This window comes from Piliocolobus tephrosceles, chromosome 1 (assembly GCF_002776525.5).
Source record: "Piliocolobus tephrosceles isolate RC106 chromosome 1, ASM277652v3, whole genome shotgun sequence".
Taxonomy (NCBI): domain Eukaryota; kingdom Metazoa; phylum Chordata; class Mammalia; order Primates; family Cercopithecidae; genus Piliocolobus; species Piliocolobus tephrosceles.
The window spans coordinates 121,911,944-121,938,029 of NC_045434.1; the positions used below are offsets into that span (position 1 = coordinate 121,911,944).

The 26,086-nt window shown below is 46.0% G+C and overlaps 1 protein-coding gene and 1 long non-coding RNA gene across 11 annotated transcripts in view; one reads left to right on the forward strand and one right to left on the reverse strand.

The window, feature by feature from the left end:
* The window catches only part of LOC111529302 (engulfment and cell motility protein 2-like), a 54,496-nt gene extending 37,201 nt beyond the window's left edge, over positions 1 to 17,295 (reverse strand). For 6 of the 10 annotated variants that reach the window (XR_003309846.1, XR_003309844.1, XR_003309843.1 and 3 more), the window contains exons 1-7: positions 14,943 to 17,295; positions 12,965 to 14,232; positions 7,259 to 7,405; positions 6,887 to 6,927; positions 6,359 to 6,431; positions 1,330 to 1,508; positions 996 to 1,095 (exon numbers count right to left, since the gene is read on the reverse strand). Coding sequence is in view for 1 of the 10 variants with exons in the window: in XM_026456509.1 (XP_026312294.1) it covers positions 996 to 1,095; positions 1,330 to 1,508; positions 6,359 to 6,431; positions 6,887 to 6,927; positions 7,259 to 7,384 (519 nt within the window). In the remaining 9 variants the exon portion in view is untranslated. Of the gene's footprint in view, positions 1 to 995; positions 1,096 to 1,329; positions 1,509 to 6,358; positions 6,432 to 6,886; positions 6,928 to 7,258; positions 7,406 to 12,964; positions 14,233 to 14,942 lie in introns of those variants that run through there. The other 4 variants (XR_003309851.1, XR_003309849.1, XR_003309850.1 and 1 more) reach the window with 4 other exon arrangements.
* A 4,258-nt stretch (positions 17,296 to 21,553) lies between these two features.
* LOC113225202 overlaps positions 21,554 to 26,086 on the forward strand; it is an 11,064-nt gene continuing 6,531 nt past the window's right edge. The window contains exons 1-2 of the long non-coding RNA XR_003309852.1: positions 21,554 to 21,634; positions 22,092 to 22,273. This is a non-coding gene — a long non-coding RNA (uncharacterized LOC113225202). The remainder of the gene's footprint in view (positions 21,635 to 22,091; positions 22,274 to 26,086) is intronic.

The window sequence follows — 26,086 nt, forward strand, 5'->3', positions numbered from 1 at the left end:
GCCAAGGCGGGCAGATCACGAGGTCAGGAGATCAAGACCATCCTGGCTAACATGGTGAAACCCCATCTCTACTAAAAATACAAAGAATTAGCCAGGTGTGGGGGCAGGCACCTGTAGTCCCAGCTACTCAGGAGGTTGAGGCAGGAGAATGGCGTGAACCCAGGAGGCGGAGCTTGCAGTGAGCCGAGATTGTGCCACTGCATTCCAGCCTGGGCAACAGAGCGAGACTTTGTCTCAAAAAAGAAAGAAAAAAAAGAAAAAGAGAGGGAAACCAAGGCCAGTCTAACCCTGCACTCTCGGGAGACTGCAGAACTATGTCAGTGCTGATGGCAGCTGAAGGCTTCAGGACTTCAGTATAGCTGGAAGATCCAAGATGTAAAACAAGTGTCTATGATTAGTTACTCGATTTGGCTGAAAATTTCAATAGTTCATCTATGGGCTGAGAAGATTTCTGATTCCCTCTTTGGCAGCTTAGGCTCCAAGCACCTGTTTACTGACTACTGCTCACAAGGCACAGCTGCCTACCACATGCATGTCAACTCTGGGGTATGATGAAAATGCTTGCGGGTATCATACAGTTCTGGTCTCCTTCTTCCTGTGCAAAAGTGTGGCAGGGAGATGGCGAATGGGTAGGTTGTAACCTGTGGTAAACACAAAGGAAGGTGTGTGTGTGTGTGTGTGTATGTGTATGTGTATGGGGTGGGAGGTGACTGGAGAGGGAGGGAGCAAACAGACAGACACCTGGGAGATACTGGACCATCTGCTCAGTAACCCTCATCAGACCAAGCATTTCCAGCAATTAACAGGTCTGTCGCAACCTGACCGCTTTCCTCCTGACTTCTCTAGCCTCTATTTTTACTGCTCACTTGGCATAGTACTGTTTTGTACTATTATTTAATTTGTGAGAGCCCAACTAGACTACAAGATTTAGAAGAACAACATGGAATTATATCTCTCTATAATTCCAGAGATACACCTGCTTCCAGAGGCCTCACCTGCTTAATAAGGGTGATTGAAACCATGTCCCAGGAGACAATGTCACGGTCCATGAGCTCTAGGAAGGCAGTCAGGGTGAATGCCAGCATCTCACTGTAGCTGAGACACACACAAAATAGACAAAGATTCAGATCAGGAAACACAAGTGTGAGGGCAGCCACAAAAAAGACTCTAGTCTTTGGCACACTACTCTGTGCTTGGCACACTAGTCTGTATGTACATAGGTGGTATTCAATACACTCCTTATTTGACTTGATGGAAATGAGACTACAATGCCCTGCGGGATGTAGTAAATCACTGAAGTCCTTGGAATGAGGCCTTAGTCATACTCACTGGGACAAGAGCTTGGTTCTACTTTCCACGAGCCTCATCAGCACGATGACATTCATGTTGATGAACTCAGTAATGAAAGTCACGTCGGCAGAGACCTTGGCCATATCCTTCATGGCATCCAGCCAGGTCTCCATGTTGGATGACTGGGTCCTCTCCATCAGCTGGCATGTAGCTCGGGACTAGGAGACCAGGGACAGATATGTGCCATCTGCTCCTTGGAGCAGGTTACTACTCTGTGGATAGCTCATAGAGGCTCTTCTGTGGACATTCAAACCTGAGGCAGAACTAGTCTTTTAACACTGCTTAGGAATTGCTAAATAAATGTTTGTGGGATCAATCAAGGAGTTATTAGTAAGCCAAAACCAATCTGTAATTATCTGTGTCTTTTCTGTACCGTCATGAGGTCAGGAAATCGAGACCATCCTGGCTAACCGGTGAAACCCCGTCTCTTACTAAAAATACAAAAAAATTAGCCGGGCAAGGTGGCGGGCACCTGTAGTCCCAGCTACTCGGGAGGCTGAGGCAGGAGAATGGCATAAACCCAGGAGGCAGAGCTTGCAGTGAGTCGAGATTGGGCCACTGCACTCCAGCCTGGGCGACAGAGCAAGACTCCGTCTCAGAAAAAAAAAAAAATCCCTACCAGCAGCTGGGCGCAGTGGCTCATGCCTGTAATCCCAGCAATTTGGGAGGCTGAGGTGGGCAGATCATGAGGTCAGGAGATCGAGACCATCCTGGCTAACACGGTGAAACCCCATCTCTACTAAAAATACAAAAAATTAGCCGGGTATGGTGGTGGGAGCCTATAGTCCCAGCTACTCGGGAGGCTGAGGTGGGAGAATGGTGTGAACCCAGTAGGCGGAGCTTGCAGTGAGCTGAGATCATAGCACTGCACTCCAGCCTGGGCGACAGAGCGAGACTCCGTCTACAAAAGGAAAAAAAAAAATCCCTACCAAGGGAATACTGGAGACATCTGGGAGGCCCACTAACAATGGCAAGTCACAGAGAAACAGATATCGGTTTAACAGAGGAAGGTTTTCTATTAATTAAAGCTGTCTGCTGAGTGCAGTGGCTCATGCCTGTAATGCAAAGGCTTTGAAAGGCCAAGGCAGGAGGATTGCTTGAGGCCAGTAGTTAGACATCAGCCTGGGCAACAGAGTGACACCCTGTCTCCACAAAAAAAATTTTTTAATGAGCCAGGTGTGGTGGTGCACACCTGTAGTCCTAGCTACTCAAGAGGCTGAGGTGGGAAGATTGCTTGAGCCCAGGAGTTCAAGGTTGCAGTGAGCTAGGACTGCATCACTGCACTGCAACCTGGGTCATACAGCAAGACTCTCGCAGCCTGGGTCATAGAGCAAGACTCTCTCTCAAAAATGAAAAATAAAATAAAACTGGAGAGCACAGTGGTTCACGCCTGTAATCCCAGAACTTTAGGAGGCGGAGGAGGGCAGATCACAAGGTCAGGAGTTCGAGAGCAACCTGACCAACATGGTGAAACCCCATCTCTACTAAAACCACAAAAATTAGCTGGGCGTAGTGGCAGGCGCCTGTATTCCCAGCTACTCAGGAGGCCGAGGCAGGAGAATTGCTTGAACCCAGGAGGTGGAGGTTGCAGTGAGCCGCGATCGTGCCACTGCAATCCAGCCTGGGTGAAAGAGTGAAACTCCATCCCAAAAAATAAATAAAATAAAATAAAATAAAATTTATAAAACTGTTAGCAGAAGAGGTTTCTCTTGAGGTATTAAGCTCCCTGTCACCAGAAGCAATCAAGGAGAATGTGGACAACCATCTGTCAAAGACGCTGTAGAAGGGATTCCTGTAGAAGGGATTCTTGCATTGGGTGAAGAATTTAATCTGATGTCCTCTAAGGTCCCTTTTAATCCTAAAATGTGAAAAGCTTGACAATTTTTTAAAAACTCTCTCAAAATCCCTATGATTGTTCCTCAGAGTGATAGTTCTGGGGAAACTTTAAGAATATCAAGGAGCTAGAAACAATTTCCCAATCGTTTTCTGAAAATGCAGGCTGGTGAAGACAAAACCTCCTCCTAGCACATGAACTTTTCCTAGCAGGATGCCTGCCTCCTTTTCAGCAAGCTGTGGCTAAAATCCCTCCTCTGGCATTTACTGGACTTTCCTTCTGCTGAGCTTGTTACTACATCATGCCTCACAATTTGTTGCTTCATCATACTCTGTTTTTTGGATGCTAATTTAATGTTCTCCACTAGAAAGGAAGAGCCTTAAGAGCAAAAACACTCCTGTCTTCTTTCCTTTTTCTCAGTGTTAAGCAAGTGACTGGAGCCCAATTCCTGCTGCCACCAAGGAGTCAGACCTGCTGGCCCTCTCCCCTTTGCCTCTCCTCTTTCACTATTATAAAGCTGGAACTTCACAGCACAATACTCTCTACAACACAGAAGCCCTCACTATCTCTACAGTGGACAAAATGTGCGCCACAGGAAAAGGTCACAGCATAGAGCAATCTGAAGAGCACTGGTCTGTATCTCACTTAGAAACTTCCAACTCTGTCAATTTTCCTCCTGAGACAGCATTTCTGGGCTGCTGCCTCCCGCGCCAGAGAGATGTGCTTCTGGGAAAGGCAACTGCACTGTGTAAGAGGTCTGTGAAATGTGTCAGCACTTCCATAAAAGTGAGTAACTCCCAGGCTGTCGTATTAAATTACCAGAGCTAAGGAGGGAAGAATGAAGTCCTTAAGATGAGAAGAGTTCAGGAGAAGAGGGGGAGGCAGAAGAACATGATGGGAGGAATATAGGCCTAGTCAGACAGACCTGGGTCTGACAGCAGGCTTGGCTACTTTATTAGCTGTGTGACAAGTGGCAAGTAATTTAACCTCTCTAAGCTTTGGTTTCCTTGTCTACAGAATGTGCCTATCAAGAGTACCTATCTCATGGGATGTTTATAAAGATTAGATTATTTAATTACACAAAGTATTTAGCAAAATACAGGCATTCAGTAAATACCACTTCATACCTCCCCTCCTCTCAGATGAACCAGTCTCTCTCTGCACCAGGAAAAGAGGTGCCATGACGTCCTTAATATCCTGGCTGCGCTTCTACAAATGTAACCAAAGGTGCAACCATATTGGCTGTCTTCCTCATGGGCCTAGCAGTCAAGGTGATTCCCTCTACCTGGGCTTTGAGTCCTTCCTCTCCTGGTCCACTAAGATCCTGTTCTATTGATTACCTGCTTTCCTGCACCTTCAACCTTCCTGTCTTCCATCTTAACACATTCTTAAGGGCACATAGAAAATTGCAACAGAAACAACAACCATGAAGGGTCAGAAAGGTGAGGAATTGGGCAGATGGGGACAGGAGTTGGGGGGAGACCTTTTGCTACATCTCTGTGAAAATTTTTGATTTGTGAAACACATGAATGCTTTACGGGCTTTTAAAAAGCACATCTTTTTGACTCCACATCCTCTTCAAGTTATCACCTTCTGTGTTTTATTTTAAAACCAAGCTTCTTGATACAGCAGTAGACTCAAAGTCCTTACTTTTTTACCTTTCTTTTACTTGACCCAGTTCAGTCTGACCACCTGGCCTCCCCACCGTAATTTTTTTGTGAAGATCACCAGTGTCCTCTTCACCTCCCAAGTCATCAGACAGCTTTTGTTCTCAGTTTACTAAATTTCTCTGCTCATTAAAAATTGCAGATCATACTGTCCTCAATCCTGACACTCTCCCTGCCCAAAACTCCTCAGTCACTTCACATTCTCGGTGTTCTTTCTGCCCTTCTGGTTGCTTCCTTTGTGACCTTTAAGGGCTACTCTTGCAAAAACCAGGGTCATCCTCCATTCTCCCCTTTCCTTCCACATCCAGCATGTCACCATACTCATAAAGCTTACCTCCTAGATACTCTTCATACCCTTTCATGTCCATTACATTCACCTTCACTGGGCTCATAACATTCCTCCTTAGCCTCTTCAAAGGTTCCTACTACCACCAACCTTCTTCTTAAGGCCCATCTTCCGCACAGTCACTAAAGTGATCTTTCTAAAACTTAAAAATCTAAACATAACGTATCTTCCTGCTTAAAATCCTTCAATGTCCCTAGTTTCCTTCTGGACAGAGTTCAAACCTATGAGCAGGCCATCAAGGAACCTTGAATATCTGGCTTCTTAATGATTGCTACAAGCCTCCAGCTGCCAAGCACTTGTGTTTTTCCCAAACACAGCAAACTTCTGTGCCTTGGTATCCGCTGATTTCTGACTGGAATACTTTTCCTTTTCTTATTTCTCCAGCTAATTCTTGCTCATACTTTAACATCTGAGCTAAGTGACTCCTTCTCTGGCAGGGATTTCTGGAAATCTCCAGGCTGAGTTAGGTGGTCCCCTTTGTGAGTTCCCACAGCTCTCTAAGCAACTTCTTCTCAAGACCCTTGAGACAGGCCTTCAATTACATTTGTTTACTCCCCACTAGGTGGTAAGAACCAAGACACTCTCATCTTCCTGTATTATTTCCTGATACAAAAAGACTGACTTTTTAATCTCCAGAGTCCTGTTTCTAGAACAGAGCCTGGGCCATGGTAGGTGTTCATATTTGTTTGTGACATGAATAAGCTCCGAAGGAAAGAATACCTAGCGGGGAGACAGCCAGTTGTAAGACTGTCCCATTCTTAACATCACTGCGAGTCTGGGTAGTGAAAAGCAAACAAATAAAAAAAGTAACTACGATAAAATGTTAAAGTGGTACAAGCAAGCTGAATCAACAACGTTTTGTCTTTTTTACAGTAGATGTAACTGAGGCTCTTCAGTTGGGCCCTCTTCTCCTGCTTATTCCTTGGCGAAGAGCTTCTAAGATCCTCTTCTAGCACCCTGGGCCCTCAGGAAGTAAAAGCCACCTTTTTCCAGCCACTAGGGAGGAAGAAGGGTTGGTGCTTCCCAGTCTGCCCAGGGAGCAACTCTTTACCCAACACATGGAAGCTACCTGGATGCTAAGTGAAGATAAATAGTGCTGTCTCCTTGGGTCGTTTACTTCCAAGCAAGGCCGATATTGATTCTGCCTCTCCCTGTACTAACCTGTTCAGCGATGTACAGCTGAGGACCATCCGTGTAATGGAGGATGTAATATTCTGGGTTTGGCAATGACCACCTATGCAAGAGAAAACCAGTATATCCCACTTGGTCACTCTCTTGTCCAGAAGTTGCTCATAATTTTCAATAGAGTTGCTCAAGGGATTGGGTGGCCTATTTAGAATACCGTGGAAAAAAAACAAAGCTTTAGGTTGTCAGGTTGAAAAAATCACAGCCTGAGCCTTTTGTAAAGATGAGCACCACAAAAGGAGGTGTGCGGAACTGAGGAGAGGTCTCAGATCCTACCAGGACCTCAAGCAGGGCAATGCTAGACTTAAAGGAAAAAAATAGGAAGTATAAACGTCTTAGGGGTATTGTTGCCAGCTGTCTTTCCTTCCCAAGACAGTGATTCCCAAGACCCCCATGCTGGGGACCTGCCTAACTGGAGATCCTTCCCAGAACTCCCCTCAAGGTATGGCCATGCTCCTTCAGTCAGAGCTGCCACTGTCAAAAACGAGGTCCATTTCAACCTACCCGTCACAAACTTCCTTGATAATGGATGCCAGGGGCCGTTTCTGAAAGAGAGAGAGAGAGGGCCTTCACTAGCAGCAACATCCTACTTATGCCAAGGTTCTGACAAGAGGGGCTGCCAAGCAGGGTCAAGAATGTACTTCTTTCCTAACAGCTTTTGTTTCCTAAGCATAAGAATGTACCTCTTTCCTAACAGCTTTTGTTAAAGAGGAAGACTCTCCCAAGCCATGGTGACCCACCTTCCCTAGTGTGGGCCAGGCCCAAAGCTTAGTCTTCCTGTTGCTGTTTCTTAATCTTGATGCCAGTGGTCCCCATCCCTCAAGATATCCTCTGCCATGCACTCCCCAGGTGCGTTTCCTTAGTTCAGGAGCGTACCTGGTCAATTTCAAGGAGCCGGAGATTAGCATCTGGACATTCAATGGCCACTTTGACAATGTCTGATGGTGGTGGTATTGTTCCCAACCAATGGGCTCTAATTCTGTGGGACAAGAACACAGACATGGCTGCCTGGGGAGAAAGAATCTGAAAGGTACAAAAAGAGTACGTCTTCATTTTTCACTCTTGTTACATGTTTTGAAGAGTCTGAAGACAGACACTGCATGAAGTAACACATGAAACTACTTAGTGTGAATTTCTCTAGATCATACCACAACCTCTCCTTGGGGTTTTGTTTGAGATTAAATCAGCAAGAAGAAATGGGACAAGCTATCATCCGCAGATCAGCCAGTAGCAACATGTGTCCATGTGGCACTTCAGCTGAAGAGTCAAGAGGACTCAGTGGTAGAAGAACGTATTTACTGCAAATTCCTGTTTTGAGACCTTGGGAGGAGAGTGTGGGGGAAAGAGACATCAGACTGTTACTGTGTCTCTCTAGAAAGAAGTAGACATAAGAAACTCCATTTTGTTCTGTACTAAGAAAAATTCTTCTGCCTTGAGATGTTGTTAATCTGTAACCCTAGCTCCAACCCTGTGCCTGCAGAGACTTGTACTGTGTTGACTCAACATTTAATGGATTTAGGGCTGTGCAGGATGTGCTTTGTTAAAAATGTGTTTGAAGGCAGTATGCTTGGTAGAAGTCATCGCCATTCTCTGATCTCGAGCACCCAGGAACGTAATGCGCCTCGGAAGGCCACAGGGACATCTGCCCAAGAAAGCCTGGGTATTGTCCAAGGTTTCTCCCCACTGAGACAGCCTGAGATATGGCCTCATGGGAAGGGAAAGACCTGACCATCCCCCAGTCCGACACCCATAAAGGGTCTGCGCTGAGGAGGATTAGTGAAAGAGGAAGGCCTCTTTGCAGTTGAGATAAGAGGAAGGCATCTGTCTCCTGCTCATCCCTGGGAATGGAAAGTCTCAGTGTAAAACCTGATCATATTCTACTTACTAAGATAGGAGAAAATCGCCTTATGGCTGGAGGTGACATGCTGGCGGCAGTACTGCTCTTTACTACACTGAGATGTTTGTGTAAAGTCAAACATAAATCTGGCCTACGTGCACACTGAGGCACAGCACCTTTCCTTAAACTTATTTATGACACAGAGACCTTTGCTCACATGTTTTCCTGCTGACCTTCTTCCCACCATTACCCTATAGTCCCCTGCCACATCCCCCTCTCCAAGATGGTAAAGATAGTGATCAATAAACAATGAGGGAACTCAGAGACCAGTGGTGGTGTGGGTCTTCCATATGCTGAGGGCCGATCCCCTGGGCCCACTGTTTTTTCTCTATACTTTGTCTCTGTGTCTTCTTTTCTGTCTCTCATCCCATCTAACGAGAAATACCCACAGGTGTGGAAGGGCTGGCCCCCTTCAGGAGAGAAGCATATGCTCCGAAACAGACAAGAATAGCCAGGCTTTTCTTAGTTGAGTGGTTAGCTGGAGGAGCCAGGCTACTTTTGTTCTGTAGTCATCCTAGGAAGATCCCAGCATCAGTGGGGCCCAGCTACATGCTCTCTTGCTTCCCCCATACTCATCGATGCCACTCCTTTCCCCTCAAAGGACACAATGCAAAGCCTCCTCTGTGTGGGACCACATCAGAAAACGGGAAGAGAACTGGGACAGGAAATGCTATTTTCGTCCCGACTGCCAAGGGCAAGGGCGGCTGACAATTCAAGTGGAGGGAGGTAAGGATATCCTCACACAAGGGCTCCTATTACAAGGACAAGGCTTTGCAAGTACCTCTGACCACCTCCCCCACTTCTCTCCAAAATAAAGGAAAATAAATTATCTTGAGCATGTCTGGAAGATGGGCCCACGTGACTGGTATCCTAGGCAACTCTGATAGCTTACTGGTATTCCAAGCAGTAACTAAAGCATTCTCTCTCCAAGGTCTGATGAAGGGAAGTCACTTGGCTGATGGATTATTTCAATGTATATTTACACTCCTTGCCTACAGATTCAGGAGAGGGCTCTCTCAATGAAAAAGACCTTTCTGGGCTGGGCGCAGTGGCTTAAGCCTGTGATCCCAGCACTTTGGGAGGCTGAGACGGGCGGATCACGAGGTCAGGAGATCGAGACCATCCTGGCTAATATGGTGAAACCCCATCTCTACTAAAAAACACAAAAAATTAGCCGGGCGAGGTGGCATGCGCCTGTAGTCCCAGCTACTCGGGAGGCTGAGGCAGGAGAATGGCGTAAACCCGGGAGGCGGAGCTTGCAGTGAGCTGAGATCCGGTCACTGCACTCTGGCCTGGGCCACAGAGCGAGACTCCGTCTCAAAAAAAAAAAAAAAAGAAAAAGACCTTTCTGCATCCTCCAGGTTTAGCCATTCACCCACAATTACGCCTCGCTAATGGGGACCACCTGCCTCTCCTGGCATACAAAGCATAGCTGTTGTGAGGCTATTATGCATGTATGCTATCAGTTTTTCAGCCCAAACACAGATGCCAGTTCTCAAAGCCTGGTAAGTATAAATCTCTTTGATGAAAAGGAGTAAAAGTCCTGTCCCCCACAAGCCCACCGGCCTCAGAAAGAGGGATACTTTCATGACCACTTCCTAGTCAGGATGGGATGCTTCAGAAGTCTACTGTCATAAAAAGCCAGCATTTCCAGAACATGACAATGTAAAGGAACTAGTTTTCCAAGTGCTTTCACTTATTTTATTGTGTCCTCCCAGCAGCCATGAATTAGGCAGAAGAGGATTATCACCTCCATCGGAAGATGGCACAGCTAAAGCTCTGTGTTTTGTTAAATGCCCAAGGTCACCCAGCTAGTAAGTCATAATAGGGGGACAGAACTTGGACTGGCTTCGGCCAGTGCTTTCGCCTTTTCTTCTGAGCCAGCCTCAACTTCTGTCCACTGCAATTAAACGCAGCCTAAAAGGATTAAAGTGGGTTGGCCGTATGGCCCCCAAAGCTTCCATAACTTCTGTGACTCATGGCAGAATTTTTCACATGTAATTTTTACGTGCCTAGACACACGACAAACCTCAGAAAATAAACTGGCCCTATCAACATAATTTCTGGGGAGAATGCTCTGCTCCAGTTACAGCAAAGCAGGGAGTTCTCGTTGCTGGGGTGGCGCCATCAATCTCTGGATGCCTAGAGATGCATCCTTATCCTTATCAGCAAAGCTGCTGCAATTAGTAGACCAGGACTGCACGGTTGTGAGGTCAATTTTAAAAACTGAGATACATTACATACAACAAAATGCAGAGGGCTTAAGGAAACGTTTGTATATATATACATAATAGAAATATACACATGCATCTCCCTGTAACCACCACTCAGAACAAGACACTGAACATTTTCATCACCCTAGAAAATTACTTCATACATCCTCTTCCCATCAATCCTTCCAGTCCTTTAAAGGGGAATTTCTGACTTCTTACCATCATCCATGAGTTTTGCCTGTTTTTGTACTCCATATAAATAGAACTATACAATATGACATTTTAGATCATTTTACGAGTTTTGCCTGTTTTTGTACTCCATATAAATGCAACTACACAATATGACTTTTTAGATCATTTTATGAGTTTTGTCTGTTTTTGTACTCCATATAAATGGAAGTATACAATATGACTTTTTAGATCATTTGTTTTTCAGTTTGGCTTCTTATTTTTAAAATAAGCAGGCACAGAAGGTACAACAGAAACAGTACTGGGCTGGGATAATTGTCCCTGCTGAAAAAAGTCACTGGATTTAGAGCCAAAGGCCTCAGGACCCAATCCTAGGTCTTTCACGATGTATACATGTCCCTTTTACCAAATCTCAGTTTTCTTCTATTGAAAGATGTGAGTGTAGAACTAAAGCATATCTCAGGTAACTTCAAAGTCTAAAAGTCCATGATTTTTAAGTGGAATTTTAAAAATCCAAGTGAGGATGCCCATTTTAAAGTCCTCACCAAAAGAAGTTATTACACCCTTCCTTAATTTTGATGGTGCTGCTAAGAAACAACCCACATTATTTTTAACTCCTTTCTGAAAACCATCTTTGGAGATAAATAAGCTAAAGCTCATTATGTTATATCTATTATTTTCTCTTGACCCCGTATGATATATCCTAGGTTGATGCTCTTTATTGAAGTTAGCACTGAATGATTCTTGGCTGTTCAAAAATTCATATACATTTTAAAGCATGGAGATTTGCAACTACTGAACTATTTGAAAGATATTAATAAGCCCCCATTCTCAGTGACTCTGTCCTTCCCACAAAGCCCAGGCAGCCTATCTGAACTGAATGACACTCTCCACAACCCTGCCATAGCTGATGGGACCAAAGTGAATACTAACTTTAGCTGAACTATTCCAATTCTTTCTCTTGAATTTAAAAGACACAGACTGGCTGGGCACGGTGGCTCACACCTGTAATTCCAGCACTTTGGGAGGCCAAGGCAGGTGGATCGCCTGAGGTCAGGAGTTCATGACCAACCTGGCCAACAAGGCAAAACCCTGTCTCTACTAAAAATACAAAAATTAGCCGGGTGTGGTGGCAGGCACCTGTAATCCCAGCTACTCAGGGGGCTGAGGCAGGGAGGATCACTTGAACCCGGGAGGCAGAGGTTGCAGTGAGCCTAGATTGCAGCATTACACTCCAGCCTGGGTGACAAAGAGTGAGACTCAAACATAAATACATACATACATACATACATATAAAAGACACAGACTAAGGGAACTAGGTGATAATGGGCCCTGGAGAAGTAAGATCATAGTAAGCTTCAGAGCAAGTACCATGGCAAGCCAAAGATTCACATAAGCCAAAGATACAGAGAATAAAAAACCAAGAGCCTTTCAGAGGAAGCGATTCTGCAAGAGGAATCCAGAAATACATAAATGAGCTGAGGCCAGAAATCAGAAAGAGATGGGAAAAGCCATTACCTGATAACTTTCCAGATTACGTGGCTACACTTCCTATGCTTGGGGAACCTGAAAGTCCACTGTATCCTGCCAACAAAACTCCTATAAATTAAGCTAGTCTGTGTTTCTACTCATTGCAACTAGTAAGCCTAAGACCAAAACTGCCCCAAGCTCTGCAGAAACTCTAAAATGGAGGTCTGAGCAGACAGCAGCATCACTGGCATAAGATGATGGTACCAGGTAAGCACTTAATTAACGATGGCTGAATGAATGTCAGCAAAATCCACAAGTTTGCTCTGGTTTGCTCTTATCCACTAGATAAGTCTGATTTGTTTGAAACAGATCGGTTATATGGTACCTTCGCAGTAATTGTGTATCTAATAGTAACATACAGGTAGCCTCTTTATTTTTATTTTTTTAAGATGGAACCTTGCTCTTGTCACCCAGGCTAAAGTGCACTGGCGCAATCTCAGCTCACTGCAACCTCCAACTCCTGGGTTCAAGCAATTGTCCTGCCTCAGCCTCCCGAGTAGCTGGGATTACAGGCATTCGCCACCATGCCCAGCTAATTTTTGTATTTTTAGTAGAGATGTGGTTTCACCATGTTGGCCAAGCTGGTCTTGAACTCCTGACCTCAGGTAATCCACCCGCCTCGGCCTCCCGAAGTGCTAGGATTACAGGTGTGAGCCACTATGCCCAGCCCAGGTAGCCTCTTTATAGTTGACTGCTCACTTCTATAGCATTATTTTAGTTGATGCTCATAAGAAGTCTGAAAAACATTCTTACCTTACAGGTAAGGCAACTGAAGTTCAGATGGATTGACAAACTTGTTCTCCATGTACCTCTTTCTACATCTCCCTCCCAAAAGAAGGAGGGAAGAAAAAAAAGGAAGGGAGGGAAAAGAAAAGAGTAAGTCAACCCAACACTTCAGAACTGGGTCTCCAGCCTAGGTCTTAGGACTCCAAAGCTAGTTCTCATCCCTCTACATAATACTTCCTTAGATGATAACGTTAGCTAACAATTACATAATGCTAAGGCACTATTTTAAGGGCTTTACATATATTAATTCATTTAATCCACAAAGCAACACTGTGTGGTATGTTATTATCTCCACTTCAGAGATAAGAAAATGGAGGCACAGAATAGTTAAGTAGCAGACTCAGTGTCACACAGCTAGCAAGTGGCACAGCCAGAATTTGATCCCAGGTTGTCTGGTGTTGCTGGAAAGCCATGAGAAAGCAGGTGGCTCTGCTCCTGACCCACAGCAGGTGCTTTGTGGAGATTTCTGGTTTGTGTATCTGAAACCAAAGCACACTGAGGCTAAGAAACCTTCACAACAAGAACTCACCATGTAACAGAAGACAGCACTCCACTGTCTACAGGTGGGTCACACTCCCTTGTGTGCTATTTGGTCCTTTACAATCTAGCCAGACTCTTCCCTGGACTACCTGCTATTTCTATAAGGCCATGTTCGTTCAATTCTTCTGTACCTTTGCATATTCTCTTCCTCCTACTGTCAGAAGAGCTCCTATTCAAGCATGAAAACCTAGTTCAGATGTTACCTCCTCCCTGTACTAGTCTTAGCTTTCTCTACCTTTCCCAGGCAAAACTAAATAGGATAGGGGCCTCCGTGTTCTCACAGCATCCTGTTCATACTTCCATTAACGAGTATGATCTTGTCATACTCTATTACAGTTACACATTTACACATTTCCACTAGCTCCTCCTTCAGAACAGTTATCATTCTGCAGTCTCATAACCTAGCACAGCACTTGGTGTCCAGTGAAGTCTCAGTAAGCACCTGTGTCTGCTTAAACCCTGTGGTTCTGACTTCTTCCACTCCTGGAAGCCAGGCTGGCTCCAAATGGACAGGGGGCATGAATTGCACAGGTTGTCTGGTATTCCCTCTGTGTCCCAATACCCTTTAACTACAAAGTATTTCCATTGTTTAACAGTTTATTTTGGCTGGGTACAGTGGCTCACACCTGTAATCCCAATGCTTTGGGAGGTCAAGGCAGGAGGATCACTTCAGGCCAGGAGTTCGAGACCTGTCTCTACAAAAAAATAAAACATTAGCTGGGCATGGTGGCATGTGCCTGTAGTCCCTAGCTACTTAGGAGGCTGTGGCAGGAGAGTTGCTTGAGCCCAGGAGTTCGAGGCTGCAATGAACAATGATCATGACACTGAACTCTAGCCTGGGTGACAGAGTGAGGTCCTGTCTCTATTAAAAAATAAAAATAAAATAAAAAACTGTTGTTTTCATATCAAACATTAGAATAAATCTTACTGAAAAATCAGGGTTAGCACATCTAACTCTGGTTAAAAGAAAGAGGAAAACATCCCTCTGCTTTTCTCCCTATGGAAAAGAAGTATCAGGAGATAGGAAACTAGAAGTAATTCTAGTCTCCAGATAAATTCCCAGGATAAAACATCTCCCTGTAGGGGACCCTCCCAGCATATGTTTGCTTACTCCCTTCATTTTCATTCTAGAAAGGGAGTGGAAATTAGGTACAAGGAATTCAATAACACTGCAAAATTCTCAGGGTTGTAAAAAGCCTCTTGGTCCGCCTCTCAGCAGTACTGTAGCTCAACGGCAAACCCCCACAATAAGGGAGCTGTGGTTCCACATCCAGGCCCAGAGGGCCCCTTCCAGATTAAACAACTCTCCAGCCTTCTCCCTTCCACCCCTCTTTAAGCATTACAGACCTAAGGATGATGTGGAAAACTCAAAATGCTACAAAACAGGAGAGAGGCATACACTGACCTGAAGACAATTTTACCCTAAGTCATAAGAATGAAAGGCCAGTTTCTCAAATACAGACCTGTGAAAAGTAGAGAAAAATAGGAACATTAATGTCTCCAATGGAGCAGTCTCTAAGTAGCTTCTAGGTGTGCTTATAAAATCAGCATTCTTACAGAAGGCCCCATGGAGCTTTATAAATCACCCATGCAGTGACTGCTGCTTCACCCAGCTGGATTCTGACAGCAGGGCTGGAAAACCCATCTTAAGGAAGGAAGTGAAAGATGATCTCCTCCTATTAGTAAGGAATTTGGGATGAAGAATGCCAGGTTTCCAGCTCCCCCCGCCCTTCCCCTATTCCTTTAAGGATAAGAATGGATGTGTGCTTTTTGTTCAGTCATTTCGCTTTTGATTTGGTGAAGGAGGCATGGGTAAGTTTGGTTTATGTTTCCTGCAACAGAATGCAACCTCATCAGGAAGGCAAGTTGGGGTCACACCCTCTTTCTAACCGAGAACACAATCTGTATAGAGGCTTCCCCCTCTGAAATCTTCTCATCTGAGAAGTGACTCAACTTTCCTTAGTTCAGTCCACTGAATGATGAGACTCTGAGGTACAGAAAAGGGAGGATCTGACTGGCAGAGATGAAGCTTCTTTTGTTTCCTGCTGGAAACCCTGGGAAGGACCACCATACCAACAGCAGCTGAGGCTTCCCCTTTTCATTGAAGTGTGTTAGACACAGGACTCATTCAAACATGGTTAAAAGCCACAAACTTACATAGAGGCAAAAGTGTGGTGAGAAAGGGTGTGGGGGCAGGGGAACTGTTTGGGTTTCTTCATCTTGATTCCTGCTGTAAGAACTGCCTGGGTCTTCTCTTATCCTACATCGACACCTTCTGTAGTGTTCCTATACTTAAAGAGTAGTGCTTAAGAGGGCTCCTTAGCAGAGCATTGAACTTACTCCAGTTCCACCGTGGCTCTGCAGTGGAGCTGGCTCTCAGACTTGCTTTTGCAGATGCCACATTCTTGCCAGACCACCTGTTCCCTGAAAAACCATGCTCTTCTGAGTCTGTACGTTTGCTTGTGCTATTATTTCCTTCTCCTTGTCCAGCTGGCAAACTTCTACTCAACCTTCAAGGCCCAGCTAAGATAATCACTCTTCTATGTGGCTTTCCTAATCCTCTCACCTCAGGTAAAAATTAATTGCATCCTCCTCTGTGATCCCAGTATTTTATACACACCTTCATGATCCTACTGATTTACAATTCTCAGCAGCAGTATTCCTGGGAGCCCAGACCCACCGAATCGGAATCTGCCTTCAAACAAGATCCTGCGGTGGTTCAAGTGCATGTTCAAGTCTGGGACGTAGGCTCTAGATCAGATAAAGTCCGAGAAACAGTGGTTCTCAACTCTGGCTGTGCACCATCAATGCATACCCCAAATCATTTATAAACTCCCAGATGACTTTAATGGTGGCGAGGGCTGAACCACAGCTCCAGGAGCGTTGACAACCTGAGGGCAAGGACTCATGAAGCCTGAGTCTATTCCCCCATCTACTCTTTCCCCAGTTTGCAGCACACTGCCTGGCACACAGCTGTGTCCATAGAATTCCACAGCAAAATTCCCTCCAGGATGCCTCCAGACCTAAATGCCTTTAAAAGAGAGTAAAGACACTACTGACTGAGGATTATTAATTGCCCAGAGCTTTCCAAATCCCTAACTACAATGACTGAGGAGATGAATTTACAAAAAGTGTTTACAAACCACTTGCCTGTTTTTGGAAATGGGCGGAAAACAGAAACTGACAATGGAAAATACAAATGAACTTCAGAATTAAACTTTAAAACGCTGGCTGCACAAGGAGATGGCGCTTGGGTAGGGAGGGAGTGTGGTGTGCTGGGAGGAATCCTGGGTTACGACTAAAATCTCGGACTGTGAACTCCTTCAGTACCGCCCATAACAGCACAAAACTGTTCTCAGCATAAAATCAGGCCAAGCCCTTTCTTTATATAAATAAGGGAACTTAAGTCCAGAGAAGCTGGCAAGACCATGCCACCAGTTACGGACAAAAGAAGGCCTAGGCCCCCACTTCTGGTTTAGTCCTTCTCCTGCAGCACAGCTTTGCCACAAGCACAAGCCTTTCTGGACCTCAGGTCCTGATCTACATGGGGGGCTGGACTAGATGTTTTTGGGCTCTCTTCCCACTTTAGCCTTCTCGTGAGGCAGTGTAGCTTAACAGTTAGGAGCTGTGTTCTGGAGTGGGAAAGGCCTGAACTTGGATCCTAGCAGTAACAATTTCCTTACCTGTAAAATGGGCATTAGCGGCTGGGCGCGGTGGCTCAAGCCTGTAATCCCAGCACTTTGGGAGGCCGAGACGAGTGGATCACAAGGTCAGGAGATCAAGACCATCCTGGCTAACACGGTGAAACCCCGTCTCTACTAAAAAATACAAAAAAAAAAAAAAAAAAAACCCTAGCCGGGCGAGGTGGCAGGCGCCTGTAGTCCCAGCTACTCTGGAGGCTGAGGCAGCAGAATGGCGTAAACCCGGGAAGCGGAGCTTGCAGTGAGCTGAGATCTGGCCACTGCACTCCAGCCTGGGCAACAGAGCGAGACTCTGTCTCAAAAAAAAAAAAAAAAAATGGGCATTAGCATCAATCCTACCCTGTAAAGCTGTTATGAACATTAGGTGGGATAATAAAGCACTAGGCATAATAGCAGAATTCTAACTGTGTGAACTTGAAGAAATTGCAAAGCCCTGAAATCACATTTCCCCAACACAGAAAACCCTACCTGCTAGGCAGGTATATTGTATATTGTTGACACAATGAGAGAGCATATCTGAAGGTAGTCTGGGAGGAAAGTCAATATAAAAGGCAAAGTATTTGTTGGTGTTCAACTATTATCATTATTACTATTTCCTAGTGGAAGAACTTTGGAAGATGTTATGATCAGTTCCAAAGCAGCAGCCAGTACAATGCTTGGCACATAGTAGGTGCTCAACAAATCTTTTCTAGTGACTCACATTAAACCAGCATAGCATGCCTAATAGGGTTATAAATTCAAATGTCTTAGGCAACCAAGCAGGTAAGTAAACAAACCAAGCAGCCTGCACGTAGGGTCTGTAACACTGCAAAGCACCACCTTGCCTAGAGTAGTTTAAATCCAACATTTTAAAAAACATGTCATGCAGCTTGGCTGACACACCCACTTTGTAGCCTCTGGCCCACACTGATTCTGGCTCTTCATTACACCACATGATGCCCTGCATACCATCTAGTCATTTTATGTGATCCAGTGTTGTCTCTGCAAATATATCTGAAGCATCCTGAAGATGAAGTCTATGGCATACACCGCCCCATCACCAAAAATGGCCTAGAACAGTGCTGGTCACATGGTAGATACTCAGTGAGCAACTGCTGAACTGGGGTTGTAGGCCAGGCACAGTGGCTCACGCCTGTAATCCCAGCACTCTGGGAGGCCGAGAAGGGCAGGTCACTTGAGGTCAGGAGTTCAATACCAGCCTGGCCAACACGGTAAAACCCCGTCTCTACTAAAAATACAAAAATTAAATGGGCACAGTGGCATGCGCCTCTAATCCCAGCTACTCCGGAAGCTGAGGCACAAGAACTGCTTGGACCCAGTAGGTGGAGGTTGCAGTGAGCCGAGATGGCGCCACTGCACTCCAGCCTGGGCGACAAGAGTTAAACTCTGTCTCAAAAAAAAAAAAAAAAAAAGAGAGAAAAGCCAGGTTGCAAACACAAGCCTAGTATTCCCAGCACCTCTGAGATGCTACATAGTATGTACATTTTTCTACTGAGGTCCTAGGACCAGACTTAGTCCAGGCTGGGATGAGGTATGGTGACTGGGTCAAAGAAGGACTTGCCTTGCAGAGTTTTCTTCAACCGCATCAAATATGCTTGTTGCTGAGCCACCTGGGAACGTGGTACTGCTACATCTGGACACATCATCTCAGCACAGAACAAGCTAGAATATGCTGTATATTGAAGTTTTCTAAGAAGTTTGGTCCCAACTTCCTGTACCTTCAAACTTCTTTTGTACCTCCTAGAGTCAGCATGAAGTATATAGAGAGATCAGACTGAAGATTAACAGATAGAAGTCCTAATCCCACCTCCTCCAGTTACAAACTCTAGAATCATCCCTGGCAGGAAACCTCTTTTAGAAGTTTCATTATTTATATCAGTAAAGTGCAGAGAACAATAGTTATCTCAAAAGACTCTAGAGGGTATATAAAGTATGTGACACTATACAGCCCAACACTGCAATCCCTGGCCATATGTGGCTACTAGGCACTTGAAAAGTGGCACAGGCTGCCCTCAGTGTAAAATACAAACCAGGTTTCAAAAACTTAGTACAAAAAATGAGAATGTAAAATATTCCATTAATAATGTTTTTATATTGATCATGTTATAATAACATAATTTTGGAATAAATTGTGTTAAATTACTAAAATTAATGTCAACTGTTTCTTTCATTTTTTAATATGGCTACCAGAAAATTTAAAATCATATTTATAACTCACATTACATTTCTTTTTTTTTTTTTTTTTTGAGCCAGAGTCTCACTCTGTCTCCCAGGCTGGAGTGCAGTGGCACGATCTCACCTCACTGTAAGCTACGCAGCCTCCTGGGTTCACGCCATTCTCCTGCCTCAGCCTCCCTAGAAGCTGGAACTACAGGCGCCCGCCACCATGCCCGGCTAATTTTTTTGTATTTTTAGTAGAGACGGGGTGTCACTGTGTTAGCCAGGATGGAGTCGATCTCCTAACCTCGTGATCTGCCCGCCTCGGCCTCCCAAAAAGCATTCCAAATGTCAGTTTCCTTACCCTATAGGTAGGACATCAGTGACCACGATTCACATCCCCTTCCTCTTGCCAAACTGAAACCCTGCATTTGTTTATTTGGTAAATATTTATAGTGCCTGGCCCTGTGTGAGATGCTAGAGACACAACACGAAGCAAAACCAGACACTATCTTCTTCGTGGACCTTACAATCTGGTGGGATGGACAGAGAAATATCAATACTTTCGTAAATAAATGTAAAACTGCAGTTGTCCAAGTGTTGTGAAGGACAAGTACACAGGGTGATAAAAGTAGGGTATTGGTCCAAGAGTCAGGGACAAGCATGCCTCCCCTGCAGAAGTGATGCTTAAGTGGAGCTTTGAAGGATGAAGAAGAGTTTACAAGACTAAGCCAGGGGAGGAAGAGCAGACTAGGGAAAAAAATACTAAATACAAGGCCCCAAGGAAGGCAGGCGCTTGGGATGTAAAAGGAACAGAAAGAGGCCAGTGTGTGGAGGGCACTGAGAAAGCGGGATGAGTAGACAGACTTGGGAGAGGTCGGCGGGACCAGATCTGCAGGGCCTGGGTTAGGTTCTGGGTCTGATCCTACAAAGGGGTGAGAAGCAGACCAGTTTCATGAGCTAAGTATCTAGATCTGCTCTGCATTTTGAAAAGGTTTCTCGGCCGGGCGTGGTGGCTCATGCCTGTACTCCCAGCACTTTGGGAGGCCCAGAGGGGCAGATCACCTGAGGTCAGGAGTTCAAGACCAGCCTAACGGTGAAACCCCGTCTCTACTAAAAATACAAAAATTAGCTGGGCGTGGTGGCGGGCGCCTGTAATCCCAGCTACTTGGGAGGCTGAGGCAGGAGAATCGCTGGAACCTGGGAGGCGGAGGTTGCAGTAAGACGAAATCGCGCCACTGCACTCCAGCCTGGGCGGCAGAGCGAGACGCTCTCCCAAAAAGGTTTCCAAAAAAAGAAAAGAAAAAGAAAGGATTTCTGTCTGCACGGTGCAAGGCCGACAGGAGAACGACCCCCGTGCCTGCTGGCAGACCGCTTAGGGCACTGCAACTGTCTAGGCAGGAAGCCAGAGGGGCCTGAAGGATGAGCGCAGGGGATGGAAAGTACATGCACCGGGGGGAGCGCGGGAAGGGGTGCTACTGAGCATACAGGATTCACGGGGCGGACTGGTGGACTCGGGCAGTGGGGTCCAGGTCGAGCGTGATCCCGGGCTTTGGACTGGTGCGGGCCCGCCACGAGCGCTCTCCGGCTCCTTCCCGGCCCTCTCCGTGCCCTCCCCGCCCCCGATCTTCCCATCCAACGGCTCCCTCCTTCTCCCTCCGACCGCTGCCCGGCCCAGCCGCCCCGCCTGACTGCCTGGCCCGCCCTCTGCCGCCACGCGACGCCCCTTCCGGGTCCAGGACCCGGTCTCTCCTCCCTTCCCGAGGCCCTGGCTGGGCTGCCACCCTACGGGGGCCTGACGAACCGGCGCGGTCCAGCCCAGGCCCACCCTCTCAGCTCCTCAGTTTCCCGGGCAGACGCAGGTTGCAGGGCTCGGCCCGACCTCTCTTCCCTGCGTCTCTCGGGCTGGGTCCTTCTCCACCGTCTGCTGTCCCCAGCCCCCAGCGCGCCCCTCACTCATCAGGGTGCCGACCTAGGCCCAGCTCCCGCTCCCGGGTCTTTCCTCAGCGGCAATTCCTGCCTCCACCCGCCCTGCCTTCTTGGGACCCCGCCCCGCACAGGCCAGGCCGGGCTCCTATTGCTCCGTCTCGCCGTCACGCTGAGCTCACTTTCTTCAATTGGGTAGCTTGTCTGTCACTCAAGAAGGGGTGGGCGCAGCTGCCGGTAGAGGCGAAAAACTCCGGCCCTTCCGCCCAGCTAGTAGAGGCGTCTTGAAGAAACAGGAGCGTTTTCTCCGCCGGTACGGGGTCTGGAGGAACGTGATATCTTAGCAAACGCAAGAGGCAGTTTTCTTTTTCCCCCAAACTTTTTTTTTTTTCTTTTTAGTATGCAGTCTTAGAGTGAAGGAAAAGGCTTTGGTTCCCTGCTTCAAATCATAGGTTGTGAGCTGTAAGCGGTCCTCTGGTGGCCTCCGCCCTGTGCCCTGCGGGCACTTACCGCCCACTCAACAGTGGGGATAGCTGTGGTTTGGGGAACTGAGTGGGAGTGACAGTCGTGTCAGAGGCTGTGAGCAGCCGCGCTGCTCACCACCGGGTTGGGCTGACCGTGGGCGCTGAGCAGAAGCAGAAGGGTGCAGCTCAGCTGTGCTTTTGAAAGGGATCCGTGGGAGGTGGCATTCGTCACTGCACCTGCGGTTCGGAACAAGGCCGGGCACCGCGCCAAGGACTCACTCCTGCTGTTTCTCTTCATGCTCACAGCAGCCCTGTGGTGGAGGGAGCACCCTGATCCCTTTGCTGCAGACGCGGAAACTGAGGCTCAGAGAGGGTCCGACATCTTACAGCTGGTGCGGGGCAGAGCAAGACGCCAACCTATGCCTGTTGGATTCCAAAGTTTATACTTTAATCGTTCGTCTAGCAGATTCTTACAACCATCCTGGGAGGTGTGTATTCAGTTGTCCCTTTGCAGATAAACTGATACTCAGTAAAGAGACTATGTGGTGACTACCGCTTATAGGGCACTGCACAGTCTGCAAAGCAGTTTTACGTATGTTGTTTCATTTGATCCTCAAAACATCTTGGAATTAAAGATGATTTTTGTTAGTCCTATTTTACAGGTGAATAAAGTGAGGCTTGGGGAGGCTGAGGCTTAGCCATAGCTAACATTGCTAAAGCTCTGGCAGGGGTTACTCTTTCTCCTTGCTGGCTGGCCCCATCCTTGACCTTGTGATGATAATGATGATGTGCTAGGGGACAGAGCCACAGCACAGAAGGTTTCCAATGCTACCTGCTGACTTGGGACACTCATTTCATACTCTTACGGGAAAGAGAAATTATTTTCTCTGTTCCTTTTATTACTAACTTTGATAGCAGGGAGGGCTGTTAGAGCCAAACCTGCACTCACACAACACTGAGGATGAAAGCCTTAAATTTTGTACCCTGGGTGCCTCATTTTGCTTCACTCTAGTCCTGACCCTGCTTAATACACATTTATCCAAGGAATGAATCACTCACTTTAACTTGACAAGACTGTGTAATTTTTTTTTGCTGATATTGCCAGTGCAGGTTCTTTGATTGCAAGTCTAAGGAATCAATTCTGGCTAACTTTACCTGAAAAGGATTTTATTGGCAGGCTAGTGTCTAACTCACAGAGGTAACAGGAAGCTGGAGAATCAGGCTTAGAAAAGGACAGAAAGCGGAGATGCTTTGAGAGTTTAGGCAGGCAAGTGAATCAATTCCATGTTTTTCTTCCCTTTCTTGACCAGAGCTTGCTTTGATGAGTCAACGTCCCTGAAGAAAGGGTTCGATTGGCTAAGCTCAGGTAACAGGTCCACACTTTAGATAAGGAGGGCAGGCACCTTGATGGACAGCTCCACCAAGACTGCACAGAAGTGCAGAGTTCCAGATCCCTCTTCCTCAACCTCAACTGCTCCCAGTGGGCAACTAGGTTTAGGTGCCCTGTTTTCAGGCTGGGATCAAATAGGAGGAGTTCCTGCAGTGGAATGTCATGATTACACAAATGCAATTGTGTCTGGCATGTGGGGGAGCATGGTAGAGATCCTGAGCTTTGTAACCTTATAGACATTTGTGCTATTTACCAGCTGTTTGTCCTTGGGTAAGTTACTAGATCTCTCTGAGCCTGTCTCCTCGTGTGTACAATGGAGAGAATAACGGTACCAGCCTTAATGGATTGTTGTGAGAAATGAGATCACTGCAAAGGTACAACACTTAGCAAAATGTCTGCATGTAAGTGCTTAATAAGTTGTAAGTTCTAAAACTGTAACCTTCTAGTAGGCCTTCCATAACTACTTATTGTGTGAGTGAATTATCTACCCCTCTCATTTCTCTAATCCATTTGACTTTTGTTTGTTTCTTGTTTTTGAGACAGAGTCTCCCTCTGTCACTCAGGCTGGAATGCAGTGGCATGATCTTGGTTCACTGCAACCTTCGCCTCCCAGGTTCAAGAGACTCTCCTGCCTCAGCCTCCCAAGTAGCTGGGACTACAGGTGTGCACCACCACACCCAGCTAATTTTTGTATGTTTAGTAGAGACGGACCTTCACCATGTTGGCCAGGCAGGTCCCGAACTCCTGACCTCAAGTGATCCGCCTGCTTCAGCCTCCCAGGGTGCTGGGATTATAGGCATGAGCCACCACACCTGGCCAGTATGGCCCATCTTTAGAGTGGTGGGGAGCTTAGAGACAAAATCTTTACCATGGTCCACAAGACCCTAGATGATCTGGCACTTTACTTCTCAGACTTAATCTATTCCTACTCTCTCCCTAACTTACTGTTTGAGTCTCATATACTAATTTCACATTCTGTGAACAGTTTCTTCTCATCTCTGTGCCTTTGCACTTGCTGTTCCCTCTCCTGGAATGCTCTTCCCCCAGCTCATCACATGGCTTCTATCTTCACTTTATTCAGGCCATGTTCTGTTATCTCCTCCTCCAAGTCTTCCCTGACAACTCTATCTCCTATCATCCAGCCCCTCCACCCCTCTTCTTCCCTTAACCTCTAATCTTCTCCCTAGCACTGCATGTCATACTACCTTTTTTTGTTTTCTGACTTCCACATTAGTTGTAAGCTCCATGACAGCAGAGATGTTGACTGTCTTGTTCATAGCTATATCTCTGCTACCTAGAACATATCTATTATAGTACATAATATGGGGTCAATATCTTTTTTGACCATGGGAAATAATGGTTGCATCACTGAATAAACAAAAGTGACCTACGGGTAAATGGAAGGTCTCTATGAACTTGACCCAAATCATTCTAAACACTTACAGATTAATCATGGCCCTTCTCATATAGAATTATTGTCAAATACAACCCCTGCCACCACACCAAAAGGCTTTTTTCATTTTTTTGAGATGGAGTCTTGCTCTGTTGCCTAGGCTGAAGTGCAGTGGCGCATTCTTGGCTCACTGCAACTTGCACCCCCTAGGTTCAAGCAGTTCTCCCACCTCAGCCTCCTGAATAGCTAGGATTGCAGACACCTGCTGCCACACCCAGCTAATTTATTTATTCATTTTGTATTTTTATTAGAGACGGGGCTTCACCATGTTGGCCAGGCTGGTCTTGAACTCCTGACCTCAAATGATCTGCCCACCTTGGCCTCTCAGAGTGCTGGGATTACAGGCGTGAGCCACTGTGCCTGTCCCAAAAGGATTTTTACATGGTAGCTCATAAATGTCAAAACCTTCATTTATCTGCTAAAGGAAATAGAACTAGCATTTATCATGGGTTTACTATGTGCCAAGAGTTATACTGGATGCCATTATACACATTATCACACTTAAAACTGTCAACTTTCTATGGCATATTAGTGTGCCCATTTTGCAGATGAGAAAGATTGAGGATTAGAGATGTGAAGAGCTTGCTATGGCACCACAGCCTGACTGGTACCCACTCTGACTTCACAGTGCACGTCTTTCTCTTGATACTACTCGGTGGAAACAGCATTCCACTGGGCATTTAATTCTTCATTCTTTTTTTCACACTTATTAATCCTGGATATAGATGAAACTATGTATTAAGGTTACATGATTTATCTCATTTGATCCTCATGTTTCTACGAAGCACATACTGCTATCACCTTTATTTTACAAACAAGGAAACTGAGGCACAGAGACTTTAGACATTTGCCCACAGTTACCTGGTGGAGTGGTGAAGCCAGTATTTAAACCTGGCTCTATTTAATTTCAAGGCCTCTGTCTTTTCTGCAATAGCACGCAGTCTCCGTCAAGACCACTCTGTGACTCAGATAGAAAGAGAAGAAAAATGGCTAAAACAGGCGAATAAGTATCATTAAGAAGTATCATTAAGAAAATTCATGGTGACTTATTTCTTGAAAAGGGAAGCAAAAGGGCAGGAGGCAGACAGCCAGTCTAGCACCAGTGATTGCAAGCTAGGGATTCACATAACATGGTTACTTAATTTGCAAAGACCGTTCTTCCAAAACTGGGGGGTTATGGTGTACTTATTGTGAGTAGAGCCCAGGAAGGGACTGGACTCTCCTGGTGAGCAGTGGCTGTCAGCCCGGGGAGGGCGTGCTCAAGCCACCTGCGGGAGACCAGCACCCTCTGCTGGCATCGGAAGCCACCTTCCAACACAAAGCAAGCCGGGTGTGTGTGTGTGTGTGGCATTGGGGAAACAATGAGATTTGAAATTTTTCATTTTTTTTTTTTTTTTTGAGAGAGGGTGTCTGTGTGTGTGTGTGTGTGTGTGTGAGATTGGGGAAGCAATGAGATTT